At 41.2% G+C, this 19,585-nt stretch overlaps 2 protein-coding genes across 2 annotated transcripts in view; both read right to left on the bottom strand.

Moving 5' to 3' along the window:
• The window catches only part of Ndnf (neuron-derived neurotrophic factor), a 37,473-nt gene extending 28,996 nt beyond the window's left edge, over window positions 1-8,477 (bottom strand). The window contains exon 1 of the mRNA NM_001399535.1: window positions 7,991-8,477. The gene's annotated coding sequence lies outside the window, so the exon portion shown is untranslated. The remainder of the gene's footprint in view (window positions 1-7,990) is intronic.
• LOC147994886 (uncharacterized) lies at window positions 2,966-16,713 on the bottom strand. The gene is made up of 3 exons (XM_087659544.1): window positions 16,702-16,713; window positions 5,908-8,575; window positions 2,966-5,694 (listed from the first exon to the last, which is right to left on the bottom strand). The coding sequence occupies exons 1-2, from the start codon at window positions 16,711-16,713 to the stop codon at window positions 7,892-7,894; spliced, it is 696 nt and encodes a 231-aa protein (XP_087515670.1). The 3' UTR covers window positions 2,966-5,694; window positions 5,908-7,891.
• Window positions 16,714-19,585: the final 2,872 nt, after the last annotated feature.

The following is a 19,585-nucleotide window of genomic DNA, read 5'->3' as shown; positions in this document are numbered from 1 at the left end:
ATCCTGCAACCTAAGCTAGAAATATAATTTTTAAATGTTTTACTTTTATTTTTTTGTGCATGGGGGGGGAAGGTGTGATGTACACATGTCTAACATGAAAGTTAGAGAACACCTTGGTAAGCTTCATCCTCTCCTTTCACTATGTAGGACCCCAGAATTAGCACCCAGGGCCTCAGACTTTATAAGAAAATAACATTCCTGGGTCAATAAATATAAAAATGTGCAAAGTTTATCTATACAAATTAACTTAGTTATTAATTTCAACTCAAATTTTGTAAAATTTTAAAAATCAACTTTGCTCATGAGTCAAAGAATTAGTGCTATGTTTAAAAGTTCCTGTGAGTTTGTGTGTCTTCATTGAGCTGATGCCTCAGACTTCCTATTAGCAGGAGGATGTTACAGAAATCAAGGGACTTGGAAATGTTTTGTAAACAACAAATCTTACATAGAAGACTAATAATATTAATGAGTAAAAACATTGTCATCCATGTTTAAAATTCAAAATACAGGAACAACTTTAATATCAGTTAATAACTGACAACTTTGTAGAAAACCAAATTTTCAAGGAAAAGCTCAAAATGCAACACGTAGTGCATGAAAAAGTGGAAAGTGATTTCAAACTGTAATATATACTTATATACTATGATTTCCAATTTTGTGTTTCAATGGAGTGTGTGTGTGTGTGTGTGTGTGTGTGTGTGTGTGTGTGTGTACGTATGTATGTATGTTTCTTGTGCTATTTACTTCATTCTGGTTTTTGTTTGCTTGTTTTGTGTTTTGTTTTGCCTGTTTGTCTTCTAAAGAGAGAGAGTTGGATAGGTACAGAGGTGGGGAGGATCTGGGAGAAAATGAAAGAAGAGAAACTGGGATCAGAATGAAGAGCATCATTAATTTAATGAGGGCATCAACCAAACATGAGGTCATTGTATTTGTATGTGTGACCCATGAAGATGGCCAAGAGGTAGAATTATTAGCAAAGGAAATTATTGGAAAGATAGGTTGCTCAAAAGAGAGAGAGAGAGAGAGAGAAGGAAAGAAAGAAAAGAATACACACACATACATGCATATATGTTCAATTCTCTAAATTTCAGTGTTATATTGGTCTCTTTTTTACTTGGTTTTATCCTTTCAGATCTTAGCTTATAATTTTTATTATTATAATTATGATATAATTTTATTGTTACTGTTGGGGTATTTTTACTATTATAGAAGGCCCTGAAAAATAAATTTCCTTTTAAATTAATAAAAAGCTCTTTTTCCTTTTATCTCCACCTTGTTAACAGCTGGGCAGGGACACTTTCCTCAGATCACTACCTCTTAGCTCATTTGTTAAGGGAGAATCCTGATCCCGATGCTGTGAGTGTCGATAGCTATTTAAGAAGCAACTTCATTTTTCCATAAAACCCATTAAATTTTCATAACAGATTTCCACAAACTTTGAACAGTCACCAATAAAGCAAAAAAAAAAAAAAAAAAAAAACAAAGCCAGCTGCCCATCAGGGAGCCAACCCCCTGCCCCTGATCTTTGTCACTATTGTGGCAATAAATGTCTCTTCAATTAGTTGGTCCATGAATGTCAGAATCTATCCCAACCCAAACCTTTCAATAATGAAGTCCGGCGAATGTTTACACTTGATGAAACTGACTAGCACAGGACATTTAGAGCTATGGGAAGCCATGTAACCACACGCTGCTACATCTCTCCCATTCAAACTATATTTAGTATACGGGCTTTAAGATGAATTTGAAAGCTAAAATGGATCTTGTATGTTTATATTGTGCAAATTGCCCTGTATGGTACTGTGAGATACATCCTAGTTTTGGAGTAAAATCTGCAGTGTTCTGCTTGGCCATGCCTATATGTTTTGTGTGCAAATGAGGAGCAGCAGCAACCTGCCAAGATGTATAAGCTGGTTGTGGATTGTGCTTTACCACAATATTCTATACCCTGTAACTATTCATTTTCCAACAGTCTCTTGATACTTGTTGCATCTAAGCTGGAGAGACCACCAATCCTAAACAAATAGGCCTTTTAAAGTTAGCACTCTTTCTCAAACACGCCTGCTGGCAGTAAATAGCAAAACACTGAATATTCATTGCCAGTGATCTGAGTAGAACTCTTTACGTGTAACACTTTGTTCAGTTGATATTGTTATAATTTAAAAGTGCGCACGCTCCTTGATAAAACAGGATACAATAATCCTCTACAGTTTGCTTTAATTATGAGCTCAGAGATTACTGTTCCTTTTATAAAACGAAAACTTCAGCCAGGCATGGCACAGCAGTGCATGCCCTTAATCTCAGCACTCGTGAGGCAGAGTCGGATGCATCTCTGTGAGATTGTAGAACCTCCCAGTCTATATAGCAAATTTAGACCAGTTAGGGCAACATCGTGAGACTTTATCTCAAAACAAAACAAAACAAAACAAAACAAAACAAAACAAAAACAAAACGAACTGAACAAAAACATTAACAACAAAAAGACAAAAGAAAGGAAAGATAAAATGTTAATTGTATCGTTCCATGATACCTTCATCTTTGTAGATAAGCCCACAAGGCCACGAATTTAGGGAAGTTACCAGAAATACTGACTTTTAGTTATGGGTAAAATGTACACTTAAATACATCTTTTTTACAGTGCCTTTAAACTGTTACAGACACGGCAGCTGGAAGACAGCATTCACCCGGAGTCCTCTTGGAGTAAACAGCACGATCTTCACCGCACTGCATCCCCACTGTCTGTGGCATCGGCAGTCTCTGCTGCAGTGGGGAAGCAGGTACACGTGCCTGTGCGGCACGGAATCACAGGTTTGTAATTTGGCCATGTTAAAAGTTTCCATGCTGCACAGTGTCGAAGAATTTTGCTTTAATGAGTTGATTTCTAATAACGAATAATCAAATTTTGACGGCCTTCCAAACTTTACTAACCTGTTATTTTTTATTTTTTTTTTTTTGGTTCTTTTTTCCGGAGCTGGGGACCGAACCCAGGGCCTTGCGCTTCCTAGGCAAGCGCTCTACCACTGAGCTAAATCCCCAACCCCTAACCTGTTATTTTTAAAAGTCTTTTTATCATTCTCAACCAACAAAAGGGCCACATATTATTTACAAAACAACAACAACAACAAAACCTAAAGCAGATGTTTGTTGAGTTAATTATGTTAACCATATACATTTTACTACTTTGGGGTTGTAACATGTTTCTTGCCATCAGGATGTAAAGTAAATAAATAACTTAATAAAAGAAAATAAAAATAAAGGGGATAATTGCTTCAGAATTTTTATGTGTGAGTCTAATACACTTCAGGAAAATATATAAAATGGCAAATACGTGCTATTCAAAGTTGCAGTTGGAATAAAAAATGACAAAAGCTCAAATTTATTCACCAACTATCTAAAGTCTATTTCCAAAAGTTTGAAAGAATAACAAGACTTAATCCTGAACTCCCTGTGCTTTTGTTATAGCACTGAGGACGTTTAGAGCGAAGCTTACATGGAGCCTTGCTCCGTGAGTTCCCGGCAACAATGGCATTGTTGCAGGGCCCAGTGTTCAGCTGTTCTGTGGTCAGACCTGTTCCTTCAATTACAGGATGAGGACGCAGACCTATGCTTCCCCTTTCTCTGCACCCATCAGATGCTCTATTCTTAATTTCTAAAGGGCAAAAGAAGCAAATGGTTTTATTTATGACATCTATGTTATATACAATATACGCTTTTCAAATCTTTCAGAAGAGTGAGATTTGTGGAGTTGGTCTTTGCAGTTTTTATTATTATTATTAATTGTTGTTATTGTTATTATTGTTATTGTTATTATTATTCTACAAAGAGAGCTTACAATGGACCTCTTTGCAAGTGCCAGGTGATATCTTCAATGTGTTAAGAAATATGTGAACATGCACAAACACATTATAATACCGTGCCCCACACTCTGAGGTTATGGTCTATGTACTACTGTGAAATATAACAAACTATTATATTTCCTGAATTTAGTTTTCTTCCTAGATGAAACTCAACCAAGAGGTTTGACTCTATACATCTTGCCATTTTATTTGTCTTTTGTGTGTGTGTGTGTGTGTGTGTGTGTGTGTGTGTGTGTGTGTATGTCACTTTTAATATATAGGGAAGAAATAAAAGCTATCTGGACCCAGGGCATAAAACATGGAGTATTTTTACGAGTCTTTATTTTATGAGTATGAGAGTTTTGCCCACACATATGTATACACATCACATATGTGTCTTTTGCCCTTGGAGGTCCAAAGAAAGCATTGGAGTCCATGGACATGGAATCACAGAGGGTTGTGAGCCACTAGGTGGGTTCTGGAAACTGAAACCAGGTCCTCTGCCAGAGCAACAAGTGTTCTTAGTCACCGAGCCACCTCTCTAGCCTTAATATAGAGTGTGTTTTAGGGGAATATTTAAATACTAGCAAAGTTGTGATTTAAAATCAGTTTTGAAGCCAATGTTTTGTGTTGTTAATTTTTAAACAACTCATCTGTGCTGTGTCTACTAACCAGGAAATGAGCCAACTGAGGATGGACAAATTATATTTTTCAGAATAATCACTCCAAAAATAACGTAGGGAACATAGAAATGAATCAGTGGAGTGACTTCGTATTCCTTTGAAGCAGAACAAGGAACTGCGCATATACGTTCCTCCTGGTGATTAGCAAGGACTATTCTGTAACTGTGCTTCAGCGGGTTACTGTTCCTCCAATACGACATGACAAGAAAACGGGGGAAATGAACACTTACGAGAGCGTATCAAGCATCTCATCACAGGCGAACTGAGGACGAGACACTAAAATAAAGGAATCTGTGCAACTATGTGGGATTCACATGGCATTCGTGCTTTCTGATAATTACTCAAAATCTGTTTTCATGTTAACCTGAAAAGCTTCATTCTCACCACAGTGATTGGAGGTTGGGGTATTAAGTCAACCAGTTTGAAAACAGATAGAGCATTCTGACCTCTGGTTAGGCACAATAGAACTGCTAAGGAACCAGCCCTGAGATCTTTCTTAATAATTTGTTAGAGCTTTAAAAATACATGGCTTTCTCCACCACAGAGTCCTGCTCATAAGTCCATATGAGAAAGCCTAAAGTCAGAAAGGCCAAATTCATGATGTCAATGGAAAGTCCCTAAATTACATGAAGATGACCTGTTTTGGCTGCTTAGAATGTTACATCCTCTTGCACTATATGATAATATTATGAGTTTTTTCTAAGATTCCTAGTTTAGCACACGGATGCTAAGACCCAGGACAAATAAACTAAAAGCCGGGCACTTTTTGTTCGTACAAGGAAGGTTTGCAATTACACATTTTGTGACATCTTCAGAGATAAAAGCTCTGTGTGCAAGTGATTAAAGGATGCTGTCATTTCTACTGAAATAAATGCATAATAAGCCACATATAATTCATAACAATTTAGTCCCATCAGAGAGTTCTAGCTTCTTTTTTTTATGATGGTTGCTAATTAAATGCTGCCTGATTCTTTGACATAAAGGTTTAATGAATAAAACGTTCTGATATAAAAATTAAAATAGGGATATAAAGTTGCAAGCTGTTGGGATTCAAGTGTATGGTGAAGATTAAGAACAGTCACGAAAGAGCTGTGGAGAAAAGAATTACTCTAAGTGAAAAAGAAGGGTTTTAAAGTTTTCTTTCTCTCTCTCCCTCTCTCTCTCTCTCTCTCTCTCTCTCTCTCTCTCTCTCTCTCTGTGTGTGTGTGTGTGTGTGTGTGTGTGTGTGTGTGTGTGTGTGTGTGTGTGTCTGTGCGTGTGTGCTGGAACAGAACTGATGTCCTTTGCCCTTTGTGAGAGAATTAAAAGCTCTTAACCTCTGAGACATCACTCCAACCCTTGGAAGAAAAGTTTTTGGTGGAAATTTGAAACAGTACTAATCTCTCTACATTGTGGGGGGGGGGGCACATTCCCAGTTGTTCCACCATCCCCCAAATTGGAATTTAATTTCACAAGAGTCACTTTTAGAGAATGAGTGGTGGGATATTTTAATACAATCCTGAATATAGGTTTAGATTGAAAATGGGAATTGGGACCATAATTAATTATGTTGCCAAGTTTTTTAAACTCTGAAAAATCAAAGCGATGAAAATGACATTTCGTAGGGTTGCAGCCTCTACAACTTCCAGAGTTAAAACTGGTAAAATGACAGTATCTTTTTTGACAGTTTGATTAATTCCATATGCGGAATGAGTGTGGGGAATGAATACAGTTGTGGTGTTGGCCCTTTCCGAAACCACTGTAATAAGAGCCTGACATAAAACCAAGTGAGTGTAAACACAGACTTCAGCTGGGGTGATGGCCTTATTAGCACTCTTAATACTTAATAATGAATAATAATAAATACCACCGTCCCCCAGCACACTCTGCTCAGAATGCGTACTGCTTCTTGCATCCATCCATCACTCTTTCAGGATAATAAAACAATTCAAACGCAGCATCCAATCCTCAGCAGCTGCTCTCTCGGGAGGGAGGGCTGTCTTATCTGTTTTATCTCCACTTCTGTGAGCTCCGGAGGGTTTTATTTAGTTTCAATGGGACAGGGAATGTCGTGGGGGTCCTGTTTATTGCCATTGATGACTCCCCTTCCCAGTTCTCACAGGCACTCAGAAACCCGGTGGAGGAGATGGGGAGGAATAGAGACTCTCAAAAAAAAAAGAAAAAGAAAAAAAGGGGCCACAAAGCAAGTGGCGGAGGAGGGGGAGGGTGGAGAAAGAATGAGAAGGTAATGGTTTGGAGACCCCCCCCGCAACTCAAGGCAAATAAACAAAGCACTTTAGCGGAACTTAAAGACAAGAATTAAACAAATGACCACGCTAAGTTGCTTAAAAGAACTCCGTTTTAAAAAAAAATCAAAAGCGGAGACTTTTAAAGGTTCATTCTCCGATTCCAGGTCTTGGTTTCAGGGAGCTAACGGTCCCCAGAGCAGATAATGGACAGCGCTCTGCAGGGACAAGGAGGAGGGCGGTGACCTATGGGATTGGGGTGAGCCAGCTCCGAGCCACCCTACTGCAGCTGGAGCGACCGACTTCATGAATTCTCACACCTCGGCCTGGGACTGGGAAGAGAGGAAGAGTGGGAATGAAGCTCGAGTGACAAAGTGAAAGAGCACCCCAAATCACAGTTGCGAAGCTCCCGGGAAGAGCGGAGCGGGTGTGAAAGCTAGTACTTTAACTCTGGAGGCTCCCTGCGCGACGAAGAGAAAGGTGGCTCGGACTAGAGAGTCCGGTCTGCCACACACTCTGGAGAGGTCACCACACAGAGTGGCCGCTGAGACGGCGGGAGGGTGTCCTGACCTCTGTAGCTACTCTGCTAAGCTGTGGAAAGTATGAGCCGGACCTAGACCACCCAGCTTAGGGAAGCTTCTCTAAGGATACTGGTCTGCGTGGCAGAGGACAAATGAGGAGAGAGCACGGGGTCGCTAGGCTAGTCCCAGAAGATTCCTGCCACCGCCCGCCGCGCAGCCACCTTCTGCAGGGATCCCACCGTCGTGCTGCACTCCGCGAGTCCTGCAAGCCTCGCAGACCCACGCTACTGCCCCCGAATACCTCCCGCCCCAACACACAGTCCGGCAGAACTAGCATATATGGAGGAGGACTTCGAACCCGGGAAGAGAAGCAAGAACCCCCACCCCCCTACCCCCGCCAACAGGCCAAAGTCTGTCTAGACAGGGCTAGGATAAAGACAGCGGTTTCGGGGACCCACTCCAGCCCGAAGCAGAGTCCATCTCCCCAGCACTGGCGCTGTCTGCCTACCTAATCCATCTCTGACCCAGCCACAGACCACCCAGACAAGCCCAGCGAGAGCTGCCCACGTCCACGTTCTAGAGAACCTCTGATCGCTCCCTTCCAGTGTGAGGATGCACCTCAACCCCTACCACACACCAGCCCGTAGGTGCAAACGCAGTCGGGCCAGGTCCGCAAGGCGCACGAGGGTCGGGGAGGCGAGGATCGATTCGATCTTGCTCCTTACCTTAAAGAATTTGTTTTTTCTAGCGGGAAGAGGAAAGTTTGTTTGGTTGGTTATTTTTTTTTTCTCCCCGGGAGTGTGCTGTGCGGACAAAACCCAGGTCCCGGGATCCCACCAAGATGTCAAGTACCAGGATCCACCAACCGAGGGGACCTGCACGCTAGGGCAAAATGAAATGCCCAAGTGTCCGAACTTTGTGGCGAGCGCTGCAAACTTCCAAGGCGGGCAGAAGGCCGGCGACACGCGGCCGCAGAAGTTGCAGCGAAGTGGCTCAGGCGGCAGCGCCGGGCCGGGGGTCGCGGGACAGCGCAGGCAGATGCGGGCGACGGGTGGCGGGGGGATGTTGAATGGAGCTGGCACTGCCGGACAGGCTGGCTCGCTGAATGCCCGCGCGGGATGCAGAGGCAGAGTCCGGTGCACCGGCGACAGAGGCGGCGGCTGTACGCGGCTCACTAAGCTCTGCTCTCTCGCCGCTCCGGGCAAGGAGTGTGCGCTGGCTCCTAATGTCACTGCAGAGCTTGAGCCTCTGCCCCTCCCAGCCCGCCCGCCGCTGCCCGCTGCCCCGCCTTCCTCTGCCCGCCGCTCCCCCTTCGTGCCTCGCGCCCTCTCTCCCGCTGCGCGCCAGCGTGCAACACACACACACACACACACACACACACACACACACACACACACACACACACACACACTCAAGCGCGCGCGCGCGCGCGTTCCTTTGCTGCCTCTCTCTCGCATACATTCCGGTCCAGCGACCCAGAGCTCCTCACACAAGAACCTAGTGGGGCTGCGGTGGCCTGGGGTTGGGGGGTGTCACAGTGTCAAAGGACACATTGCTTTCTTTAGGTCCCTGCCACCAGGGGGTGGGGAGAGGGGTGGGAGGGCGCCTTTGAGACCCCCAACAAAGCTGTACGACCAGACGCGCGCACGCGGGACCATCTCACTGTCCAGAAGCCAAGGGAGCACAATGGAGAGGAACTCTGGACTTGGTTAGGGATGCAAAAAGGTTCAGTTGGAACCCTGGAGAATGCGACTCCTCACAGACTGCCTGCCCCAGCTTTCACTAGGGAGCTTTTGCCTTTGCAAATCCAGCCTCTGGGGCTTGAAACTCAGCAGCTGTTTTAACAATTGGAAAAAAAAAATGACCCTACAGGACCAGTGAGGACTGGCAAAACTTGTAAGGCCATTAAGACTGACTAGGTAATTATGGTAAGAACTTTCTTAATTAGCAACCTGGTCTGAGCCTGGGTGTGTGTAGGGCTATGGAGTGATATTTAGAAATCTCATTTTCGTGGCTGAGAATCTAGACTAGCAAGTCTCTTTTCTTTCTTGTTCTTTCTTTCTTTTTCTCTCTCTCTCTCTCTTTCTTTCTTTCTTTCTTTCTTTCTTTCTTTCTTTCTTCAGACTCTGGTTTTTAGGGTATCAAGTTCTAAGAATATACCATACAGGATTTATTAATAGTGTCAGCACTGAAAACATGAAAACACGTATCTATTTCCATTTTCACCAAAGTACAGATAAGATGAAATTCAACCTTACTGAACCCTTATTTAGAACTGTGGACACTGCTAAATGCCTTTGAATAGCAAGCATCTTGCAGAATGCAATCCAGCCCACTTTTCCCTGCGGCCAGGGAGACTGCTCTCTTGGTGGATTTGTTAAATGCGTCCATGCTGTGACTTAGTCTTCATAAGAGCCACAAAGGCTTAGAAGGTCCTCAGGTATAGACTTCAGTACAGAACTCTGGAGGATTGAAGAAGTCGGGGCAAATAAGGATGAGGGAAGGGAAGATGACGAGCATTCCACACACAGAAGTTGTTGAAGAGGTCAGATAAGTGTCAGAGTACAGAGGAGCCTGGGAACAGAGTACAGTTAGGTGCTAGGTGTGGCTGCTTTGCCAGTGCACTGAGCAAGGTCTCCCACCCCAGGCTCCAGGATCATCGAGACAGAACTTCTGAAGGTGACTGTTGTTTGGAAAATGATTAAAGTGGTTAAGAGGAAGCAGATCATAAGGTTTGTATCATGTGGTACACATTTAGGAAGGTCACTCTGACACCTCTTAGGAAGACAAATTGGAGTGACTTAATAATGAGAAGACTTCTACAAGGTGGAAAGAAGTGTAGGTCTCAACCAACGAGGTTGAGAGGCTGGTGTCATTTCAGACACAGTTAGAATTTGCTGACAGGGGTTAGTAAGCCCTTAAAGGAAGGTGAAGGAAGAGGGTTAATTCTAAGTTTTCTGGGTGGCACAAGACAGGTGTTGGTGCCATTAGCAAGGAGAAATAATAAAGGGAAATAGCTATAGATATAGAAATACGCAGGTAGGTATAGATATATACATGTATATTTGTGTACATACATGGTAATGTTTTCTGCTTTATGTGTGTGGAGTAAGGGTGCTGGTAATGTCTGAATTCAGCATTGTGTTGGCAGCTGGAGAGGGAGGAAGGTTTCTGGAGAGGTCAGGCTGGCATCAGGGATCATCAGCATCCGGGTGTTTTAAAAGTCTGAGAGGAAGAAGGAAGGCTTCAAGGGTAAGAAGACAAGGGATTGGCCCTGGACAGATCAGTATAATCCCACGAAATGTGATTTCATTTTAAAATATTAGCTTAACAGGAAAAGTAATTCTTTTAAAGTTTGTAAACTGTTAATAATTAGTGGTGTGCATCTGTGTCAGTACGCACATAAGAATAGTCCTTTTTTTTCCTTTTCTTTTATTGAATATTTTCTTTACATTTCAAATGTTATCCCCTTTCCCGAGTTTCCCCTTCGGAAACCCCCCATCCCATCCCCCCACCCCCTGCATCCATGAGGGTGCTCCCCCACCCACCCATCCATCGACTCCCTCCCACCTCCCCGCCTTCTTCTGGTCTCCTTATGCATCACATGGAGGTTCTGAACCAGATAAGTGACAGGAGAGTGTTGGCAAGTCTAGCGCATCTCTCAGAGAGCAAGGCAGAAGTGGGGCCACTCCCTAGCCAAATTAGCTTTGGGCCGACTCAACTCCATAAGGACAAAGGTCATGCCATGATAAAGCCAGTTAGCCTTTTGTCTCCCTAGCAGACAAGGGAGAAACCATGTGACTGGCATTCTGCTAATCTAGTTGATATGCTTGGAAGTTTCCTGACTCCACTGCAGTACTTCCTCCCTTGATCTTGGTCCTCCCCTTCCCTGACTTGAGCTATATATGCTAGCCCTCCTATTCAATACAGGGGCTGCCCTCTGAAACAGTCTACTGGGTTGCTCATACCTGCCGTATTCACCAGGTCCTGAGATCCTGCTCCCCAGCCCCTCCCAGCTGGTGCCCAATGGCAGATAAGTGTGGGGACCCACAATCAGGTACACAAGTGGTGCCTGGTCATGCTTGGTAGACAAAGCACCCATACATATTAAAAAATAAATACATTTAAAATTTTAAACGCAAAATGGAATTGACTTATGACCCAGATATACCACTCTTGAGTATGACCCAAAGGACTCTGAGTCAACATACCATAGATATCTATCTTTACTAGAGTTAAGACATGACAGTAAAATGTAATATATATACATATATACATATATATCCCACACACACAATGGAATTTTATGCAGCCATAAAGAAAAATGAAATCATGACACAGAAAAATGGATACAACTGGAATTCGTTATGCTAAGCAAAATGAGGAGACTGGGAAAGATAAGTACTGTGGTTTTGCTCATATGTAGAACCTAGATTTGACATTGTCCATATGTATGCAGATATGTATGCATTTACATATGTGTATGTTTATGGATCACAAGACTAGAAATGAAACCATAAGGTAGCAGGAAGAGCTCTTAGTGGGAAATAAAGACACGGTGGAGGATAAATGGTAATAAAGTAAGAGTAGGGGAGTGACTGGGAAATAAAGGGAAGGCAGACAGCAATGGAGATGTATAGAAGACTGTACATTGTTTTGTGGCCTTCTCAAGGACTATTTGTCATTTTGTTTATCTTATGTGAGTTACCTGGTCTGGATTACATGTGGCTGAGGAAAAGGTGTGGGCAGGGAATGGATGAGGATGCCCCAGAGGTGCCTGCTAGTCCTCTGAGAGTCAGTTCCCACTTCAGTGGCAGGTAGGCAGTGTTCTGCCTTATCAGTTTTACAGGATGGATAGAGTACCCAAGTGAGTCCATAGCAGAGGAATTATTCTAAACTTCCAGTAGGAAGACAGTCTAAAAGGCATTAAAGTCACTTATTGATTCTGTCTCTTATACACAGACATGGGTCCATGTGAGAAACTCTGTTTTTAGAACATGTGAAAGATGTTTTTAATGGAAATTCATACAAATATTCATTCTGAAATTCAAGATTTGCACTTACCAATATACTTATTTTCTCAAAAAGAAATGTATCGTCAGTGAAACCAGTGCTTTGCATTTTCACATTTATGGAATCTTTGTATGTTTAAAGAGAGTTGTATTAGATATAATATGCATTATTAAGCCTGACAGTCATATGTAATTCTAGTCTTGAAAACTTTTCATTATAGAGCAAAAATTTTCTGAGCATTAATATTTTGAGAATATAAAAATAGAACAATTAATAACATATGTTTCCAAGAATAGCTTTACATATTAAATCATTTGATGGGTATTTGCTTATTTTTGCCCAAATTTACTGTAAAAACTACAAAATTCATACCCAGTGAATTGGAAAATGCAGAGTCAGCATTAAGTTCATTTGGGAGGATTCCTAGTTCAAGTCTTAGACACAGTGCCCCAAATGTGTCCCTGGTTCCTTTTCAGCGGTGATCTTTTCTATTTTCAGGTCAGTTGTAAGAGACTGATTTGCCTTTTGTCCTGTAGTTGGTACTAAGCACACCAAGACCCTGGTGGGGAAACCTACTAGCACAGGATTGAAAGAAGCCATGCCCTGAAACGTTTCCTCATGGTTATTTCAGTTTTATTGTCAAAATGTCAGTTACCGTTAAAGATGCCTTTGATGAAACAACAAAAATTATTCACATATTGAAATTTCATTTCTAGTTCTTTTTAATATTCCCTGTAGCAAAAGAGACAATGCATATAAGCCCTTCCATTGCACACTAACCTGCACACGGTATCTATCCTGAAATGACATATTTGAATAATTGAGCTGCACTGGTTGCCTTTTGCATGGAATATAGACTTAAAGAGTAACTGACAAACATTCTGTGCTATTTTAGTTTGTATACTGATGGACTTTTTTTAAAAATGAAATGCCTGTCTCTTCAAGGTAGTAACCAGCAGCATCTATTTTCAATGTAAACAAAATCTGAATATTTAGAGAACTTGGGTCAGTCCCAGTGAACCCGGTAGCTCTTTGTCCTGAAATTGAGGTGGTTTTTGTGTAACAAGATGTATCACTGTTTGCAAGAGATTTGTATAAAACAGGGAGCCAGTATTTTCTAAATGATGCATCCTAGAATAAGCCCCGAGTGAAAGAGTCTTTCTAAGTGCAAAATAAACCACTGGGCTTGGATGTAGCAGCATTAGGAGCTAAAGCGAAGCAGCTTCCGGATTCACATTACAGTAACCAGGTTAAAGAGACTATTTCTCACTGGGTTTCGGTGTAACACTAAAGAATACCCTGAATTACTGAAGAAGTTACCTGTACAAAATTAGAATCTCCTCATTTACCTCAAACAAAAGCAAGCACTGCAAAGGTTGTATACAGAAATGATATGCAACTGTTTTCTAGTAAGCCAACATTAAAGAGGTTTTTAAAGAACAAAAAATAATGCCCTTTTTGGTTACACTGTTTTCTTTGAAAAATATGGTTATTTTACAGAGCATGCTTTTATTTAATATGCTTAAGTTTATTGTAAGTTATTTTGAAATGAATATTTTAAATTTTCTGTTCTGAGTTATAGAATATACATATTGATAAAAATAACTCAAGAAACTAGAGCGCCTCAGAGTCCTCTATCATATTCAATGATTAAAGGACCACTCTACAGTGAAGAAGGCCACATGATAAGAAACAGAGTCACAAAAGGGGATTGTAAAGGTCTTCAAGGCTTGAGCATCATCATCATTTGTTACCTGTCCACCAAATGTAAGTCTATCTTCAATAAGCTCAACTCTTTACATTGTAAGAGTTGACATTCGCCTCTGGGGGGAGGGGCAGTGGGACAAGAAAACAAATTCAAACCATCTTCCAAGCCTTGAAGCTTGGATAAAATAGAATCTTACTCTTGGTCTTGCTGGCAGATGTCACTCACACCTGTTTATGCGTTCAGTTTCCTTGTCTCGAGTACCATACACTGTCTCTCTACCTCAGGGGCCATAAACCCATTCTCTTCAGTTCTGTAAGACTTAAATGATCATTTGATTACTCTGACCCATATAGCCAATGCCAAGGAGAAATAAACCCTAGCCAACATTCAGGCTTTCTGAGGAAGTTCAGTCAACAGACTCAGCACTTAACTATGTGCACACTATTGAGCTGGGAGGGGTAGAGTAAATGAGTCTCTTTCCTTGCAGAACCTGTAGTCTAGAAGAGAAATATATATAATTCCCATGTGGTAGAGGGAAATAATGAGGTGCTATGCAAATCTAGGGGAAGCTTGGGAGGGTGAAATCCTGGAAGGATTGCTAAAGAAAGCAACAATTGGGGGTTGGGGTGCAAGCTCCTGAGAGACACAGCCAGAATACAGCAAACACAGAGGCGAATGCCAGCAGCAAACCACTGAACTGAGAATAGGACCCCTGTTGAAGGAATCAGAGAAAGAACTGGAAGAGCTTGAAGGAGCTCGAGACCCCATATGTACAACAATGTCAAGCAACCAGAGCTTCCAGGGACTAAGCCACTACCTAAAGACTATACATGGACTGACCCTGGACTCTGACCTCATAGGTAGCAGTGAATATCCTAGTAAGAGCACCAGTGGAAGGGGAAGCCCTGGGTCCTGCTAAGACTGAACCCCCGGTGAACTAGACTGTTGGGGGGAGGGCGGCAATGGGGGGAGGTTGGGGAGGGGAACACCCATAGAGAAGGGGAGGGGGGAGGGGGATGTTTGCCCGGAAACCGGGAAAGGGAATAACACTCGAAATGTATATAAGAAATACTCAAGTTAATAATAATAAAAAAAAGAACAAGAAACAGCCTAGACTTTGACACATTCAAAGACTCTTACAAACTGGAAAAATTAACCGCTACTATAGAAAACCATCAGATATCAAATATGAGGATAACATATTTCATTGACTCTTGATTTGATTAGAAGATTTTTTAAAAAACATTATGGTATAATCAATTATATTTACTTTAAATCAGAATGCTATTACCTTCTAGGAAAAAAATCACTTCATTAAAAACAAAAAATTATTTTTTAAAAACTTAAAACCTCAAATACAATCTTATTTATACTATATTTAATAAAATATACTAATATTTTATAATATACTATATTTAATAAAATATACTAATATTAATAAAATATACTAATATTTTATTAAATAGTGAATCAGGGATAATTCGGCATTCCATACAAAGTTTTTAATTCTTATTTTTTAAGGTGCTGAACTGCGTACTTCATGCAAATTACTTGATGCAATGATATCTAAAACAACACTTTGCCCAGAAATCTGTAAAGTGCTATTAGAAATATATTATTTCATTCCTTCAGACACTTAATAAATGCCTATTAGGCATCAATTATCTTACAGAGTCTGGAACATAGGATTCGAAAGGAGTCGCTTTTGTCTTCAGAGAACACACAACGTAACAGACTAGCTGGCTTTTAACTACTGGTTACAGCCTCCAACAGCAAATGGTAACTGCAAAGAAGAGTAAGAACACAGGATATGACTTGTTCCCACTGGGAACTGTTTGACTGGGTAGGGGAGAGAGTGGGAGTACAGAAATCCTGAAAGCTATATGCAGAAGAGAGAGACAGGAAGTAGTAAGGCACATTTGAGAGGCAGTTGATAGACTTATTTTGCTGCAATAGATTTTTGTCAGAGGAAATAACAGAAGAAGAAATTGTTCTTTAGGCTGGGCACACTGGAAATACCATGTTAAAAGCTTTGGCTTCATCCTCTTGGCAATGCACAAAACCTAAATATAAAAAGCAAGAAAACAAATATCGTTTTCTACACTCAAGAAGAACCCTGGTGACTTATAACAGAGATAGTTTTTATTTTCAAGTAACAGTACTCTCACACATAAAACTCCTATGTGTTCCACTTCAAAGCAGATACTCTTGCTTTCATCTCATTTCCTGTGGACATTTTTATTAATTTATTATTATACTCTATCAATTACATGGTAAAAAAATCATTCAAATATTTTTTAATGTGAATCATATTTCCCAAGAGCCTTCTCTCTTCTAGACTCCGCGATGGCAGAGTTGAAGCCTGTGATGTCCTCCCACTCTGGTCTAGTCTAGCTCTGTGTTACTAACACAAAGGCCGACCATGAGAGCCTAAGTTAGCAGATCTCTGTGAGGTCTGTGTGAGGATAGGCACACACACACAAATAAGAGAGGAGAAAAACACAGTGCCAGTCTAGAGCATAAAGAGGTCTGAGAGAACTGGATGGCGGCGTGCCCTTCCATGAAAGTAGGATCAGGGATTGTGTGACAAATAATGTTTCTATAATTAAATTCATGCGAGGATGCCTTATTTGATCAATTTTGTTTAGATGAAGCTGAAGAAAAAAAGTGTCTTTCACGTGAGAAGTTTGGGTCCAGACCCTCAGAGCTACTTACCGGTGATGTCATTTTGCCTTAAGGTCACACAGACACAAGGCCTACTTATTTTTAAATGTCATATATCTGAATGGATTCAAATGGAGTGGGAAAATAAAGCACAGGCCTTTGAGTTTGGGTACTGTATCCTACACACCACAAGTCTAATGGCTATGGGACTGTGTGAACTTGAAAAATTGAATCTCTCAGAGGCTGTCCTCACTCATCTATAAAATGGGGAAGTAACATCCCCCCCAGAGTGTTATTAGCAGCATTAAACGATTTTGACAATTAAAGCACATAGTAAATAATTAAACATACAGAACATCTACTTCATCCAGATTATAAAAATACATAAAGGAATAATAAGTTGGAAGGACTTGCTTGACTCTGGCACACTGGACACCCAGATGATAACTTTAGGTTTGACAAGATGCACTGAGACCTCTTTCCAATCTCTACAAGGTTGACCCCACATCCCTCACAGGTTGTGAGAAAGGCATATTTATTTATACTTCTCAGATGGTGAAACTGAGGCTTCCAGCCATCAGTGGTTGAGCCAGGATCCGAGTCTCACTCAGCATAACTTCAAATACAGTGTTCTCAACCAATTGTGTCAGTCCTGGGAAGTTGCCAGGAGCTGCTGTATCAACTGTTTTTAGATTCATTTCTGTTTTCTTGATCTTCTCATATTAATAGGCTTAAAGAGAAAAAACTTTACCACAAAATATGTTTGAGAGTCCCCTGTTGGCATCTGATAAAAAGTGAATTCATCCCAGGTACTGTTTCTGCCAGTTGTGTGTTATATAATCATGCTAGCCACAACCTTTTAGACCACAAGTCTAGAAGATTAAATCAGTCAAAATCTCCCATACGGATTTATTTAGCTTTGTGGTCTTCCCTCTCATTTGAAATCACTGAAATTCTGTCATTGCCCCAGTGTGAATCCTGAATATCTCTCTGTTCCTGGTCTTGTTCTCCTATATGTTCTTGCGCTTCTGAAGCCATGAATTTCCAGTAATGCAACCATCTTGATGTTCTATCACTTCTTGCCTCCAAGCTCAAACAGCTCAGTCAAAACCCCAGGGGATCCTAGTTCATATACAACGGTAGGATGTTTTCTAGTAATTGAGAAAAGAAAGTAGCAAACTGAGAATCCAAATAGGTATGAAACTCAGGTGACAGGAAACTTAAATTTACTTGTTCGTCTGTGAAAGCAAGGGAAAGGCATTTTAATTTGGAAAGGAAGAAGAGGAAGAGGAAGAGGAAGAAGAAACAAAGAAAGATGAAGAGAAAAAGTAAGAGGAAAGAAGAAAAACTTTAAACGCCTCACCTTTGTGAGGAACTGCAAATCACCTACTGAGCAACAAGCAAGTAGTGCTTAATGGAATGTCACTCAGGAACTGGAGACCACCTTAGAGCCAGTTAGCTTTGGGGCAGTGCTTTTAATACTGGGTGTGATATTCTCAAAGGAGGAGGCCACAGATTCCAGCTATGCCTTAAATACAGACAACATCAGAACCACAGCAGTGTGACTCCTTTTCTCTTTTCACCGGCAGACACACTTGTGAATCGATTTCCTCATCCTCACTTCAAGGCAAGGCATTACACAAAGTGGACAACAATAATCCCAGTGGATCATAACAGATTACAAAGGGGAAAGGGAGTAGGAAGGATGAAAAGGGGACGATAATTGAGAAATTACAGTAGTTATGAGACAGTAGGTAAAACCATCAGCAACTGATATTCTTTTGTATGTGTAGAAATGAAGCAAAGATGATCTCTTTAATAACTAGATATTAAGAAACATAAGGAAAAGGCTAAAGTCTCTCCCACACACTCCCCTCTCCCACACCTCTTCTTACCATGTATAAAGGTCAAAGAAGTAGCTCAAACCACTCAGGGAAACATTTCAAGACATTGGCATAGATAAGAAACTTTCTTAACAGAGCTCTAAAGTATTAAGAATTGATGGATGGGATTTCATGAAATTAAAAAGTGTCTACGCAGCAATGGAAACAATGAAGTGAAGAAGTAAGCAGTGTGCAGAATGGACGAAACTCTTCGACAGCTATTCATTTGACATGGATTCATATTTAGAATGTGTAAGGAAATGCAAACTGAAATGGCAAAATAACATGCAATGAGATCCAGGAATGAGCAAATTAATGTCGAGCAGACGTCTCTCAAAAGAAGTACAAACAGCCAATAAATAAATGAAAAGATGCTAAATATCTTCATCCATCAGGGAAATGGAAATGGAAACTACTTTGAGATTTCAGCTCACCCCAGTCACAATACATCATCGTCATCATCAACAGCACATGCCAACTAACAAGTTCAAAAGAAAACAATGCTACATAGCTTGTCAGCACCACAGGAAGTGCTGACAAAAGGGACATGCAGATTGCAAAGTGTGGGGAGGGTGGGAAGGCACACATGGCAGAAAGGGTACATATAATAGGAAATATGGGGTGAGGAGGGGAAGGCAGCCATTGCAGAAAGGCATATGTAGAATAAGGGAAAGAAGGATATGGCATAGAGGGGGTCATAGGACAGCAATGTGGGGTGGGGAAGACAGAAAGGGCAGAGAAGCATGCTGAGAATAGAAAATGTGGGGTAGGGGAGGGAAAGACAGACATGGCAGAGAGGTACAGCATAGGGAAGTAATACCACTGTAAAACCTTTAACCAGAATGTCCTAGTAACATCTTTAGGCTCACACTGATGCAACAAGAACACAGAATAGAAACTCAAGGCCCTGCAAGCATGACAGGACAAATGAGGTCTTCAGAACATGGAGACGCAGAAACTCTGGAGTCAGAAGAGTCTTTTCAGTGAAAAAGAGAGAAAGTAAATTAGATTGTGGATTTGAACCAAGTGGGATTTAAGCCAATTTTGCCTTA

This window comes from Rattus norvegicus, chromosome 4, assembly GCF_021556685.1.
Source record: "Rattus norvegicus strain SHRSP/BbbUtx chromosome 4, alternate assembly SHRSP_T2T, whole genome shotgun sequence".
NCBI lineage: Eukaryota > Metazoa > Chordata > Mammalia > Rodentia > Muridae > Rattus > Rattus norvegicus.
This window is presented reverse-complemented; position numbering and strand designations above follow the sequence as displayed.